At 55.3% G+C, this 14,290-nt stretch overlaps 1 protein-coding gene across 12 annotated transcripts in view; it reads right to left on the minus strand.

Annotated features, from left to right (window-relative positions):
- ABLIM3 (actin binding LIM protein family member 3) overlaps positions 1-10,132 on the minus strand; it is a 35,046-nt gene extending 24,914 nt beyond the window's left edge. For all 12 annotated transcript variants that reach the window (XM_042880617.1, XM_042880625.1, XM_042880624.1 and 9 more), the window contains exon 1: positions 9,874-10,132. In XM_042880617.1, the coding sequence (XP_042736551.1) occupies positions 9,874-9,886 (13 nt within the window). In that variant the 5' untranslated portion in view covers positions 9,887-10,132. The remainder of the gene's footprint in view (positions 1-9,873) is intronic.
- Positions 10,133-14,290: the final 4,158 nt, after the last annotated feature.

A 14,290-nucleotide genomic window follows, 5' to 3' on the forward strand; every position in this document is an offset into this window, starting at 1 on the left:
CCCCCATTGCAGCTGTCCCAAAAGTTCCCTCCAGGGCCATTCCCCTGCTGGTGGCCTGAGGCTATGCTGCAGGACATCCTATACAGGTATGTGGAAGCATTGCTCTACTACAGAGCCAGGAGGAGCCCTTCCCACACTCTGGGACAGAACCTCACATCAGAGACACCCTTAAAGCAACAAGTAGTGAGAGCCTGGGCAGTTGTGTCCAGTTTCTCAGCACCTCCCTCCTTCCCCCAGCACAGGGGGATCAGCCAAGCTGTGGGTCTGATCCCAGCCCCATGAGGGTGGGTCTGTCTTCTCCACAGCTGGTTGTCAGGGGAGTGATGCTCTCAGATTGTGCTTCATATCCCCAGCTGCATTCTGGGCCCCCATGTGTGGACATGGGGTGTCCCTGCTGCTGGCACAAGGGTGCTGGGGATGCTGGGTGTGAAGGGGACAATGTGGCAAGATGAGGGAGCAGCACTGCTAAACAATGAGCTCCCCCAAGTACAGGCAGGGGTTTGCACAGACATCATCCTCCCCTCCTCCTTCCCACTCTCATGCTCTCCTTGGCTTCTGCATACGCCCAGAAACTGACTTCAAAAGGCACGGGGGGAGCTGCCAGCGCAAGGAGCGGCGGGCGGGCAGACACGGCTGTCTGCTGCTAAAAGCCTTCAGTGCCTTTCATCAGGGCCTGGAGAAAAAAGGCAGAGAACCTCTGCTGCTTGGGCTGGAGGCAGACAACCAAGCCTGGCATTGGATGCTGCTGCCCAGCAGCACTGTGCTCCCAGTGGGGACTGCAACAGTGGGAGTCCAGCCCCCCCTCTCCCACCTCTCTGCATATAAACGTAAATAAATCCATCTGTGTACAGTAAGCACCAGAGATTCTCTTAACCCTCCATGTTCTCTGCTCCAGGTTGGGCTAAGTGTTGCCCGTGCAGGCAGGAGAACGGTGATGTTGTCCAGCACAGCCCAGGCCCAGTGCTCAGCATGCCCACACTGCTCCCATCCTCGAACATATCAGCGCAGCCTGCCTATCCCTAGAAGCCACCTTCCAGCTCCTCATTAGTGCCAATTAACGGGCAGTCAGCATGCCCAACAGAACTGGCATTTTTCAGGGAACAAGTTCCCTTTCATGAGGGATAATCAACACAGACTTTGTTGTGCGTGCTCTCAGCTCAAATGAGCTAAGGACTGCCTGCCAAGGAGCAAAACTATGTTCTGAATCAGACCCTTTGTGCCACCAGAGCCATGTGGGACATCATGAGCCAGGACAGCCACAAATGACCTTTCAGCAAGGCCCCGATTCACCCCACACCTGAGGGATGCTCTGGGACACCCCCAGACTGGGACACTCCCACACCTCCCCCTGCTCACACCCCAGGGGCTCACAGCGTCACTGGGTACAGTGTGGGATGCCACCACACTCAGGTGATGGGCAGGGTGAGGACAGCACACACCTAAGCTGAGTTTGGGCTGCAGCTCCTCTGCTACAGCGCTAAATAAAGCTGTGAGCTGCAGAATTTCAATGGAGAGCAAAAGCAGACCCTTTGAGAGAGGGAAGCACAGGACCAGGAGTACGCTCTTCAGCTTCCCTAGTTCTGTGCCTTGCTGACACACATGGGAAAAGCAACCATGGGGGAGCAGAGCTAGATGGCCTGGATGTGACAGGCTGGCACATTGGACAGAGGACTCTTGTTAGTGCTGCTTTCCTGCTGCCTGAGTGGGGGCACAGCCAAGAAATGCTTCCCAGCAGCCTGCCTGGCTTCACAGGACTTTAATTGCCAGGGGCAGGACAGCAGGGCAGCAGCAGAAGGGCTCAGGGAGGATAGAAGGGTGCTGATAGACTCTCTTGCAGGACAAGTGCCATGCGCTTCCCAAGACAGGAAGCTCCTGCCATCCCATGTCACAGGTGCCAGGACCCCAAGTGTCCCACAGGTGGGGCACCAGGCACAGCTCTGTGGGATTAGGGATGCAGGGAGCAGCATGGCCACAGCAGAGCTCTGCTGACTCTGGGGGAAGGAGAGCAAGGATCTGGCAGATCTCTGAGCTGACTCAGAGCTCCGAGTGCCCGATGGCTCTGCTGTGCCAAGTGCAAGCCAAAGCAATTAGCATTTCTTGGAGACACTCGGTATAATCTTCCCTGAGTGATGGGTAGAGCTGCCACGAGGGCTGCAGAGCTGCACCAGCAGTGATGCGAGGCAGAGCAGGGCTGTCCCACAGTGGGATCACTGCTCCTTGCAGTGTGGGGATGCTGTGCCCTCGACCACAGCCCCAACCCCACATTTTGCCTCCGGGTACTGTGAGCCAGCAGCAGGAGGGGGGGGTGGGGGGAGAAGCACAAGACAGAAGCAGCCTCCTCCCCTTCCTGGAGCACAGTCTACTTGGGAATTCGACATTTGGGGAACGCCAGGGCCAGCCCTGTCTGTCAGCTCCCAGGGAAGTTCTCAGCTCGATCCCTGCAGCAGGGAGGGAAGCACAGATGATGCTCTGGGAACCACACCAGAGCAGAAGCCGGCCCGAGTCAGGGATTATTTTTAACAGCTACTTGTAGAACACAGTGAGTGCATGCAGGAGAGACAGCTCACACTGATGCTTGCCCCATCCCTCCCTCTGACATGTGCAGGGAGCATAGCTCAGATCCAGGCTTTTTATAGGGTTTCCCACTCCTGCTGGGCACGCAGCTCAGCAGCTCGGTATGACCACACCACCCCCTCTCCCAGCAGTCACTCGCATGCCGTTCACTGAAGTCTTTCCATTCCCCTCTTGCTGTTTCCTCTTCTCTCCTTATTAGGGATCCACCTACCCATCCATCTACTCATTCTCTCCCTCTCTGTGGCTATTTTTAAAATGTCATAAAAGCTTTCAACTGGTAGCATCCTCAGGGATGCAAGGGATTTTGTATGTAACCCATCACAAACTGTCATCACCACATAACTCTCCAAGCAGACAGTGACTTTAAAAAAAAATGCAAGAAAAAAGGAAACAGAGGAATGGAGAACGCACACACTGCATTGCACAGCTCTGCCTGGACAGAAGACCACACTGTTCCTGGGGATGGCTGAGACAGATGCTGGGGCAGCACAGCCAGGCCCCTCTGCAGGAGATGCAGATGGGCTCAGGAATGTTTTCCCACTGGTTAAGGGCTCTGAGTTGTGATTCACCCAGACTGGTGTCCTGGTGTCTGTAGGCAGAAGCAGGAAAGTTCCAATGCTGGGAAGATGGCTGTGAATCTCCCTGTGCACCCATGCATGTTGTGATCAAGAAGCCTGAGATCCCAAGAAGTGGGAGATGTGCCACAAACACAAAGACACGGAGCACCCCAAAAACTGAATCCTGGGAGACAGCCTGGGTGACATCACGATGACCAAGGTTCCCTAGCGAACCCCAACCCAGAGGGAGTGCAAAAGCACTCAGAAACCTCAGATGCACTTCAACAGCACAAGGAGAACCACTTTTCTCTCTCTGATCTGATCACTCCCTACAGAAGAGCCTCCTCCCTCAAATCTGCCTTGAATAACAAGGAACCCTCCACCTGTGCCCCCCCCCCACACCCCAGCATCTTGGTGAGAGCTGATGGGCTCTGCCCAGTGCTTTCTGCAGCAGGTCCCTGCTGCAGACTGTGCCAGCTGTGATCAGGCCAGGTATAGCCTGAGCAGCATCCCACTGGGCACTAACGTGACAACACTCTGTGCCTCCAGCAGCAGCCAGAGCCCTCCTCTATTGGTTCAAGTGCACCCAGGAGCCCCAGCCCAGGCACAGAACTCTCAGATGACGTGGGTGACGCAGCTATTTATAGCAGCTGGAGAGAGCTCAGCTTACCTTGCCCCCCCTTTTCCATCCTTCAAGAGCCAGGAGGTGCTGAGGTGGGGGTGGTTAGGCAGGGGCACCCCTGTGCCACCAGCAGAGTGCAGGCAGGGTTGGCAGGGACCGGCACCCTGATCCAAGCAGACAGCGGCTGTGCAGAGCCGGGGAAGCACCCTATTACACTCTGAGGATTGCAGTCTGAGCAGAGAGAGCGAAAATCTGGAGCAGAGCTGACAGCAAAAGCCGGCACTGAGCCATGCAGCACGCCTGTCTGCCCTGCCCTTATGGACTGCATTCTGGGGGCTGCTGAGAGCAGTGTGGTTGGCTCCCTGCTCTGGGACCTGCCCCAGCCAAGGGGAGCTTCCCCACACCTCCGCTGCACTCTGCACCTGATCATTGATGTCCAGCTTGCAAACAAAGCTCGAGCCACTCGAGCCACAGGCACCTGCCCTGGGTCTCTCCTAGCAGCTCAGAGTCCTGCTGGCACGGAGCCTATCCCCAGGCACCCCACAGCTCTAGCATAGCACAGCCTGGTGATGAAGCTGCTCACAACCCCAGCTGGGCAGTGCTGCAGACGGGGGTGATTTAACCTGCAAGCATTTGGTGACTCAGAGCAGCAGGTGGAGGGCAGGGCAGCAGCAGGGAGCAGCCCTGCCAGGGTTAAGGCAAGCCCTTGGTTTGGAAGGGGGGTGCCAGGGGATGCAATCACCTCCCGAGCAGCCCTGGGGCTCAAAGGAAGCTCCTGCCATGCTACAGTAGCAGGCTCACACACAGCTTCCTGTCCTCCTCCTCCTCTTTTAAAGCTTTCAGAAGACAAATCCCTGGCCAAGGGGGAAGCAGCCTCCTTCACGCCACCACCCTGCAGGGCCCCCCCACCTGTGCAGGGAATCCAGGCTGGGGAGCAGCTGTGGCATGACATCCCCATCACACTGCCTGACATGTCCCAGCAAGCGGAGCTGAGCCAGGGACCGGCCCAGCCCAACCTCAGTTGTTTATAAATAGATCCCTATTGCCACTGCCCTGGGCAGGACAGCCCTCAGTGGGATGCCTGCATCGAGGCTGGCAGAAGAATGGATGTATGAGGAGAAGCAACACCTCCAGGGCTGGAGGGTACACAGCACAGGGGTGGGAAAGGTGAGCAGCGCTTGCATTGCGCTTCTGTGAGATGCTACATGTGCTGTGCAGGTGTGGTACTGCAGAGCCTGGTGTGGGCACCTATGGGCTCACACCTCCAGTCCTGTGCTAGGTTATGATCCCCTTGTGCTGAGGAACCTTGCTGCAGCTCACTGCTGTGAGAGCAGGTCAACCCCTAGAACCTGAATTCAGATTGTAATGGACTCAGATCTGAGAAGGGCTCTGGGGTGGCACTGCACCAACAAGGCAGCCTGGTGCTCCCGACTGTGGGGCACTTCTTGCAAAGAAGGAGGTCAGCAGGATGGCTGCAGACACGTACTGTTCTCTTACATGTTCCCGCTCCTCTGCAATGCCCTCCTCCTGAGGACTTCTCCAATTGTCCAAGCTTCAAAAACATTTCAAGATGGGAGTAAAGTAGAATGTGCAAGAAGAGAAAAACAAGCAATGCTCGAGGCTCAGAGAAGGACTTTGCCAAGGTAAAACGGGTAAGAAAAAAGGAAGGTCAGGAAGGCTGCGTAAGGAAATCATATTGGCTCCTCTTTCTTTCAGAACTCTGCCCCAGGCAGCAGAGAAAGCACGTCAATTCCCAGCCCTGGGCTTGTGGCTGATAATGATAAGGCATTCGGGCTATGCCAGAACTGGAAAAAGCCTCTATCAACTACAGCCTATCAAAAATCTGAACCGCCATCAAATATATGGGAACCATATGCTCAAGTCTGCTGCCACACTTGCTCAGTTTGGTGCTATTAAGCTTCAGAGACAGCCCTTTTCTGGAAGGGGAAGTGTTTCCAATGGGGCTGTTCTTCAGGGCACTTGAGCAAGCTTTCTGGGGCTGAAACATCTGGAGTCGAGCTCTGCCTTCCTTCCACCTGCTGCAGTCACTCCTTGTCCCCATCCACTTCATAAAACCCTCCTCTCTATCCCGTCTCTCTCCCACCTCCAGCCCACCCCCAGGATGCCTTCCAAAGGCACTGCAGCGCTCACAACTGAGAGGCACTGATGTATTTAGTCTAAAAATATCTGATTAGATGTTCCAAGCACTTCATTATGGCATCATCATGATAGGACTGCGGGGTCTGGCAGGAACTTGGTGGCTTTGCCTTCGCTCCTTCGCAGCTCTGCTGAGCACAAGGGCAGCACCACACTGATAACAGGACAGTCTGTCATTAGTCCAGCCTGCTGGCATCACAAATACAATTATCTGGCTAAACCAATCGTCACTCCGTCATTAGAAAACTTGCTATTTATTTTATAAGAGCATGGCAGGCCCTTGAAATAATTCAATTGCTTCAATTGACTTTACAGCATGCACTTCATTGGACTGCAGGGCCACTTTCCATGGCTTCTGCTCTTTGAAGGGCAAACTGCCAAGAAAGAGGGTTTGCAGGAGCGCCCAAAGTCCATCCACCAGCCTGAGGCCAGAGAGACTGCATGGGCGCTGAATTTTCTGGCACTGAAGTGAATGTCGTTGACAGTTGTCCCTTTGGTTGGCTGTGCAGGAGGAAGGAGAGGATTTGTACTGGGATGTTGGTGGCAGCAGAGGGCTGGGTATTGAAAAGCAGGAGATCTCTTTGGCACTGCAAGCTCAAAGAGAAGAGATGACTTCGATGCATCGTATCAATGGGTCCCTCAGCAGCTTCACAGCCTCCTTAGCACGTCCTGCCCTGCTCTGTGGGGAGATGCAGAACCTCCCCAACCTGGTGAGCTTATGGGGCAGGGCTGAGGCTCCTGGAGATGCACGGTACTGTGTGATTCCTCTTTAATTACACAGGGACTTAATAGAGTTTGCTGGTAAACACCTTGTAACCACATGTGCCTGCAGATTACTGGGTAATTATACTTAGTGGATCATCATGCAACAGGGAACACGACTTAGGAAAGACAAAAATAACCAGGCAAACACGTTACATTCATCAGTGTGTCATGAAGCCTTTCTGCCCAAGCGCCGTACCGGCCGGCTTTTCCTCATACCTCCTTTCTGGGCCTTCTGAGACCTGTTGCAGGGGGATCTGAGAGGTGCCAGGATGGGATGGTCTGGGGAAACTTTCCACCTCACATACCAAAGCCCCCACAGACCTCCCCATGCTTCAACAGGTGACAGCCGCTCCAAGGGAGCAGGGTGGGATGGATGGGCTTTTCCTGCCCCAGCTACTCAGGGAAGGGTTGGAGCCCAGAGCTCAGGAGGTTTTGGAGTGATTTTAAGGGGATGTTGCCTAGGTCAAAACTTTGTACCACAGGATCGAGCTTCGGCAGAAATGCAGCACTGATGGACCTGGTTAGGAATGCATGAATCCATTTGCAACCAATTAGCAGTGCTAACCAGAGTGGGAGGTATAAATAGCAGAGTGAATGTAAATATCAACATAGTGCCCTCCAAACGCTCACAGCACAGCCGTGTGCCAGGAGGCTGTGTTCCCAGACAGCACAACTCTGCACCCTCAGGTCTTCTCACTCTGCAGCCTCAGGGTATGAGTTTACACCCAGGATCAAAGGCCTTCTCCTCTGCCCCTTAACAGCAGAGTTTTCACATGGCTTTGCCTTCTCTGCTCAATGGGAGAGGAGAGGTCCTCCAACCCTGGGTGCAAAGCAAGTCCCACTGCGTGAGGTGATGACATCCTCTCTTTTTCCTCCAACATCAACGTAAACAGCATCTCGAGCATCAGGACAGGGACCAGGCTTGGGAGGCTGAGCATAGCTGACCTGCAGGCACAGCCCTTCTGCTTCAGAGCCCTCCCTCACAGACAAGAGAATCCGTGCTGAGAGCAGTAGAGCTGCTCCATAGCCAACAAGTGGTAGTGAGCTCCTGAGCCAGCAGCTGCTGGAAAAGGGCTGCAAGAGCCACAGCAGGTCATAGCCAGGCACCACAGGTTGACAGCCAGATGGCACAGAGGATGCCAAGGGTTCCAGCAGGCACACACAGGCCTGAGGGCTGCAGGCTGGGCAGAGAAGAAGCTAGACAGCTTTCAGCAGCTCACAGCAGCCATAGAGCACACAAGTGGAAGCCCCAGTCCTGCCCGTGCTCTCAGTACCAGCTGGGAGAGGATCATGCCATTGCTAAGAACAGACAAGCCAGAATGTGGGTATGGCAAACTCTGCTTTGAGCCCTCAGCTGTCTGCAAAAGCCTGGAAGCTCAGCAGGGTAGTGCCTGCTGCCTTGCACAGCTCTTGTACAGGTGTTGTTCCAAGGAGTGCCCACCCCCAGTGATCAGCCCACAGCACTGCAAGCAAACTGCAGCTGGAGCAGCTTCCCACATCTCACCAAACCACATAGCTACTTGGGAAAGGGAAATGGCACCACTTCAGCAAAGCCATCCGAAGGCTCAGGCAAGACCCACAGTGCCAGTCTGCTGCTGGGAAACTCAGAAGCCAAGGCATGGCTGAGTGATGCCCCCAGGGGCACTGAGTGAGCTGGTGGCAGGAGGAGATGTGGCTTTCAGGGGGCTCCAGCTCCCCACCCCCCAACCTGGTGGCCTCCTCCCATCAAATCGCAGGAGAGCACCAGGCAGGATGCACGTGTGGCTCTGCTGGCACCACTCCCCCCACGTGGGAGAGGAATAAGTGAAGTTTTGCGTTGTAATCAGATACTTACGATACGCTGGCACCATAAACAACCCTTATCACTGTCAGCATCCAAGCTGGCTATTAAGAGCTGGAAAGGAACCCCCAGGAGGAACTAACACACATTTGTTGGAATTGGCTTAGAAGAAGCCTAAAAGCCCTACTTGGCCACCACAATCATTGACCCCAGCAAACACTGAGAGCCATTGCAGTCCTCTGCACCAGACCCACTATCATTACTCATAACCCAGTTGCTACCAGGCATCCCATAGAGCTGGGAACAAATGAGTCCCCAGCAGTCCCTACCTGGGCACTGCCAACCTCACTGCCCCCGAGCAGGGCACCACTCCTGCCACAGGCATGGCTCATGCAGAGGGCACTTGGAAAGCGTTCACACCTCTAACACAGCCCTACAGATCTGGAATCACCTGTTCTGTTGCTTGCAGCATGCCAAGACATTTTTCACGGTGTTTTGCTTGGGAACCACCCCAAGATCTCAGGTTGAGAAACCTCAGCACACCAAAAGGACAGAGAAGTCACTGCTCTGCTACTTTCTGCCTCTTCACTCCACACAGCTGTGAGGACACTCAGGAGGGACAGGACCTTGTCCCAGGAGGCAGGTGGCAACCAGCAGCAGCTCTGGGGGCTCGGTGCCACGTGCTTTTAAAGGAAGAGGCCAGAGGTCTGCTAGCAAGGTGGACACAGCTGTCACACACCCTCACAGCAATGAGAAGGCATTGACTGTGACTGGATCAATCTTTCCAGACTTTGCAACAAGGATGCAAAACCAGGAGCAACCGGACCAGGAGCAGGTGCCAGTTCTCATCTCATACAGCACATTTCTATGCTCTGCTTCTTTAGCAATTCTTACGTAGTGCATGAACGCCTCTGTCCCCATCTCTCACCCGCGCACAATAGGAACACCCACATCCCCAGCTGCAGAAGGCACATGCTTTTCTGTGCCACATCTGTGCTTTGCTCAGCTCCCCAGTTCCTGGGTACCCCCTTCCTCTGCTGATCATCCCCGTTGGCTGTTCTCCTAATGGCTATTTATATGTGGGCAGAAGCATCAGCAAGTGTGGCTGCTGCCTGGCAGAGTGCTCCTGGCTCCCTCTCACCATGTTGCATATCGACATTTTACTGCATGATCTGCCCTCCAAGCCCAGAAATGCAAGCCAAGAAGTACTCAGGGGAGATAAGCACCACGGCTCAGCCCACACGAAGGGAACACTAGCAAAGCCATACCCTGTCAGAAAGCAAGAGGCAGAGAAAAAGATATGCAGCCCATCCGATGTGTCAGCCCCGGTGTCACATTTTCTTTCCGATTCCTCCCCACCAGCTCCACACAACATCAGCCCTGTTCCCATAGCAAAGGGAAGGGAGAGCCGTACTTACTGCTAGTGCTCATCTTGCCGGTCCTCCTCTGCCCTTCGCAGTCAACAAAGGGGGCAAAGCCGCTCTTTAAATCCTCTTTTTCTTCCGATAGCGGGGAGGAGGTCGCCTCTCCCCTCGCTAGAAGAGGTCCCTGCACGTTCTCATTAAGGCATCCCCAGCGCCGCGCCGCGCCGCCCGCTCTGTCCCGATGCCAAGGTCAGGGTGGCGGCAGCGGGGCGGGTGCCCGGACCAACCCGAAGGAACGGCCCCAGGCCCGGCGCTGCCATGCACTGCGGAGCGCGGCCGCTCGCTCCGCTCTTATAGCGGGGTGTGGGGCCGCGCGGTGCCGCGCCTCTCCCCGCCCGCCCGCCCCGCCCCGCGGAACAGCCCAGGATGGCTGAGCCGGGCCGAGCCGAGCCGGGCCGAGTCGTGCGGGACCGGGCCGGGAGGGGCAGCACCGGGGGCAGCGCCGGGGGCGGCGGCCGGGCCGGGCCGAGGATGCCTGCGGGGCTTCGCCGCGGCACCGCCGCCATCTGCTGGGCACCGCCTGCCCGCGGCCCCGCGCCTTGTCCTGCGTCCTGCTGCAGCCTCCGGCATCCCCGGGATGCCCTCACCGCCGTGCTGCCATCCCTCTGGCTCGGGGCTGCGGTGGTGCAGGATACGAGATGCTGTCCCAGGACATAGGCGTGGGGAGGGGGTATTCTGACAGCGAGGTTCCCCCCAGCAGCCATCCAACGCTGGAAAGCCCGGTGTCTGTCCCGCACAGGGCGCAGGGTGTCTGGCTGCAGGATGGAGAGGGGGCTCGTTTCTCACTAACAGCAAAAACAGCACGTCAGAGTTCCTGGAAGGGTTTCAAACCATTAGCTCCTTGGTTTGTTTGTGAGACACCCTGTCAGAATAAAGCATCACCTGGTGGAGCTGCTCCCGGGGTGAGAACAGGGATGAGGCTGAGCACAACATGCCAGCAGAGCCCCGAGAAGCTGTGCTGCCATTCAGAGAAATGAGCCATGGCCATGCCTCCATTGAAAGGGGTTTTCATGTAGCATGGAGGGCCCTGCATCCCTCCCGCTCCTTTCTCAGAGAGGGCCTTTTGCTTTGCCATGTCGTTGCTATTCTCGTCGTGGCAGCAGATGCTGTCGGTGACACGACAAGACAGGCAGCAGGTTGTGTGAGCAGTGCCTGCACTGCCAGTGACACTGCCAGCTCACTGCCTGTCCCCTTTGGCTCTGCCCCACCGAGCAGTGCTGGCTGGGTGGGAGGACCTGAGCCAGCAGCAGTGGGGGCTCTGAGGGTCATTTTAGGGCTGAGGGGAAGCAGGCAGGGAGAAAGCAGTGCTGCCGTACAGCACAGCAGGGCAGCTTGAACTGTTCCATGTTGCTGATTTGGGGACTTTGGCTGCAAAGTTTCCCTATGCCTGGGGAGCACCAGGGGTGCGAGGCTCACAAAAACCGTATTGATAACCTCCATCCCAGGAGTCAACAAAGCAGACACGATAAGAGCTGATCCCCACGGTTCAGCAAGCTAATTAAGCTCCTTCCGTTGACCTGGTTTCCAAATCTTGTTAACTTGCTGCCATCAGAACAACTTGAAATTTCCAGCAGAGACAGGCTGGGATTGCTGCAGAGAAGGACATGGTGCCTTGGCAGAGCTCTGGGTGCTCCAGCACAGCCCTCTTTTGACCACATCTTCATCTCCCATCCTGGAACCCATGCAGGGGCAGTGTGGGGGTTCCATGGGCAGTGGGGTCCCGCAGAGGCATCTAGGCAAAGGTCTCCCCTTAACAAAATTTTGTTTGCTGTTGCAAGATGGAAACAGGAGCAGAAATAAGAGGGAGAAGTGTTCTCTGGGTGGGGATAGAGCTCAAGTTATAGGGAACATCGTTTAGTTGATGGTTGGATTAGATGATTGCAGAGGTCTTTTCCAAACTTTGGGATTCCATAATACTATGTTTCTAAGTGCTTTCTTTCTGGGAGTGCTGGGGCTGGCCCCAGGCAGGGGCTGGCAGGTCACCATGCTGAGCCCCTCGTGCCCCACACCATCCTGGGGTGTTTGGAAATTCCGTTTCCTTTCCTCTGACAGAGGAAGCTGGCTGTAAAAGCTGCCTTGAAAGCGTATTAGGGATGCCTGAGACAAGAACTCAGAAATGAGGAAATGTCAGGATGTGAGCGTAGTCTCCTTTCATCCCTTTGTGTCTGTGCATTGTAACACAGTCTTTCACAGCAATTATTAGCTGTGTGTTTTTCCCATAGGGCGCCTGCCTCATTCAGAGCACAGCGTGCACAGAGTAACTCGGGCTGCTGCCTGCAGGACTCAGCAAAACGGGACACGGGATCCTGATGAGGGCAGGAGAACAGGGGGAAAAATGTGCTAATTTCATTTAATCGTACTGACTGCTTCCCTGGACACTGGGCTTCTTATCCCTTCCTCCTTCTCTCTGTGAGATGTCAAGGGACCAAGCTGTCCCTACATGGGTGATAATTGGGTTGCTTCTTTCCCTGATGCCTGACTCCTGCTGGCTGATTCCTGGGAGAGCCAGGAGCTGCTGACTGCGTGTGAAATTGCTGGGGCTGGCCTTCAAAATATATCTTGTGCTATAGCAGCACCAGGAACTCACAGAAATCAGCCCACCACCTCCCCAGGCAGCAGCTCAGAAAGACACCAACTGTGGGCTTCCATGCAGGCTTCTGTCCCAGAGTAGGGATGTTGGCCCCTGAGGCTTTGGGGCAGCCCCGTTCCTCAGAGTGGGGTGCTGCGGGGGCCACAGGGAAGGAATCCCTGCTCCCTGCTGCATGACGTGAGGACCGGGGCAGTGTGTGGCAATGAGGATGCTACAAGGGCAAATCAGCTCACAGCTCCTGATGGACCCAGGAGATGACAGTTAAAATTCATATAAGCATCTCTGTCCTCAGCACACATAGGGGTCAGCTTATCATCAGCCTGAGCTCTTGCATTCTTGTTTCGCTTGAAGCTACAGCATTCCCTTCAGCACACCTGGATACACACGTACATACAAACTCACACTCACAGTCACATGGAAGAACTTTCAGAGGGCTCACAGGCTTGCGATGCACGTCCTTTGCCCTTGGACTGACAGTTATCTCAGAGAGCAACCTCCACTTCTAGCCCCGTGCTCCACAGGTGCAAAAGGAAAACAGGGCAACTGGAACCAGAAGCAGCAAAATGGGCAGTGGATGTTTTAGCACCCTGAGGGCCGTGGTGGAACCTGGCAGCACAGTGCTACACCAGCACAGGATCCGCTCCTCTTCCTCAGTCACAGCACTACCAGTCACTCACCAGCAGCTTGGCTTTCCTCCAGCTCACACCGCAGCACGACGGCCCTTCCTTCCCAGCAGCTCTGTGTGTCAGCAGGAGGAGGCACAGACAGGCAGAGGCAGCTGTTCCCAGGCTGCCTGCATTACCACGATAATCAGATGATAGATTGTTTTCAAGCAAACTTGAATTTTCACTCGTTAGTGCTGTGCAAATGATTTCAGGGAAAAAGAAATAATGAAAAAATAGAAGCAGACAAAGGAGAAAGGCTGAGAGCTGAGTGCGCTCCAGGTGATGCTGTGTGTGCTATCTGTGGGCTGCGGCCATCCTGCAAAGCCAGCTTGTGTGTAGCAGGGCCAGCCTTCCAGGCACCCTCAGGTCCCATATTTGGGGCTGCTTTGTTTACCCCCTGCATACACACCCAAGTTTGTGCCCTGTCTGGGTGCAGCTGCTGCTCCCAGCCTTGCACACCCACCCACAGGTCCAGGCACAGTGATGAGAAGGGAGATCTATTCCAGCTGCGGTTCTGGCCCCAAGGTACCTGACCCGCTTTACCACTGCCAGACCCATTTCAACCCATGAAAGGTCATAGGGAGTTGGGTTTATTTTTAGTTTTCCCTTTTAAGTTCCCTGAAGCAATGGGGACTGATGAAAGGGCAAACATTGCACTCCCTCCAGCCCCGGGTCGGGATCACAGGATGGTGCTGCTGGGCAGCTGTGCCCACCATGAGGCTCTGGGGCAATGAGTGTTCAAAGAGGGATGTAGGAGGAGCAGGTGCAGGGGAGCAGGGCACGGTGCCTGCTGAGCTCCCCAGGGCCACCCGGCTGTGTTACCCGTAAGAGACATTGAGCCTTGGCACATGCTGCTGCTTTCTCATTGCTGGAGCTGTGTTATCGCAAGGGCTTGTTCTTCCTTTTGTTCCTCATATTGTTTCACGGGGAAACTGAAATCGGAGCAGTTCCTGCAGAACTTGGGGACTTTTGGGGCCAAGCGCTCTTTGCACAGAGCAGCCCTTTCTGGGAGCACAGTTTTCCTCCCCACCACCACACATCACCTTCCCCATCACAGGCCCTTGGCTCATCCCCATCCCGCACAGCCTGGGCAGCTCAGGGTGAGACTGAACCACACAATTAGGGAAAAAATCATTTCTTCTTAATGTAAGAACTG

This window comes from Lagopus leucura, unplaced genomic scaffold (genome assembly GCF_019238085.1).
Source record: "Lagopus leucura isolate 7727_CA_CO unplaced genomic scaffold, USGS_WTPT01 Super-Scaffold_100027, whole genome shotgun sequence".
Lineage (NCBI taxonomy): Eukaryota > Metazoa > Chordata > Aves > Galliformes > Phasianidae > Lagopus > Lagopus leucura.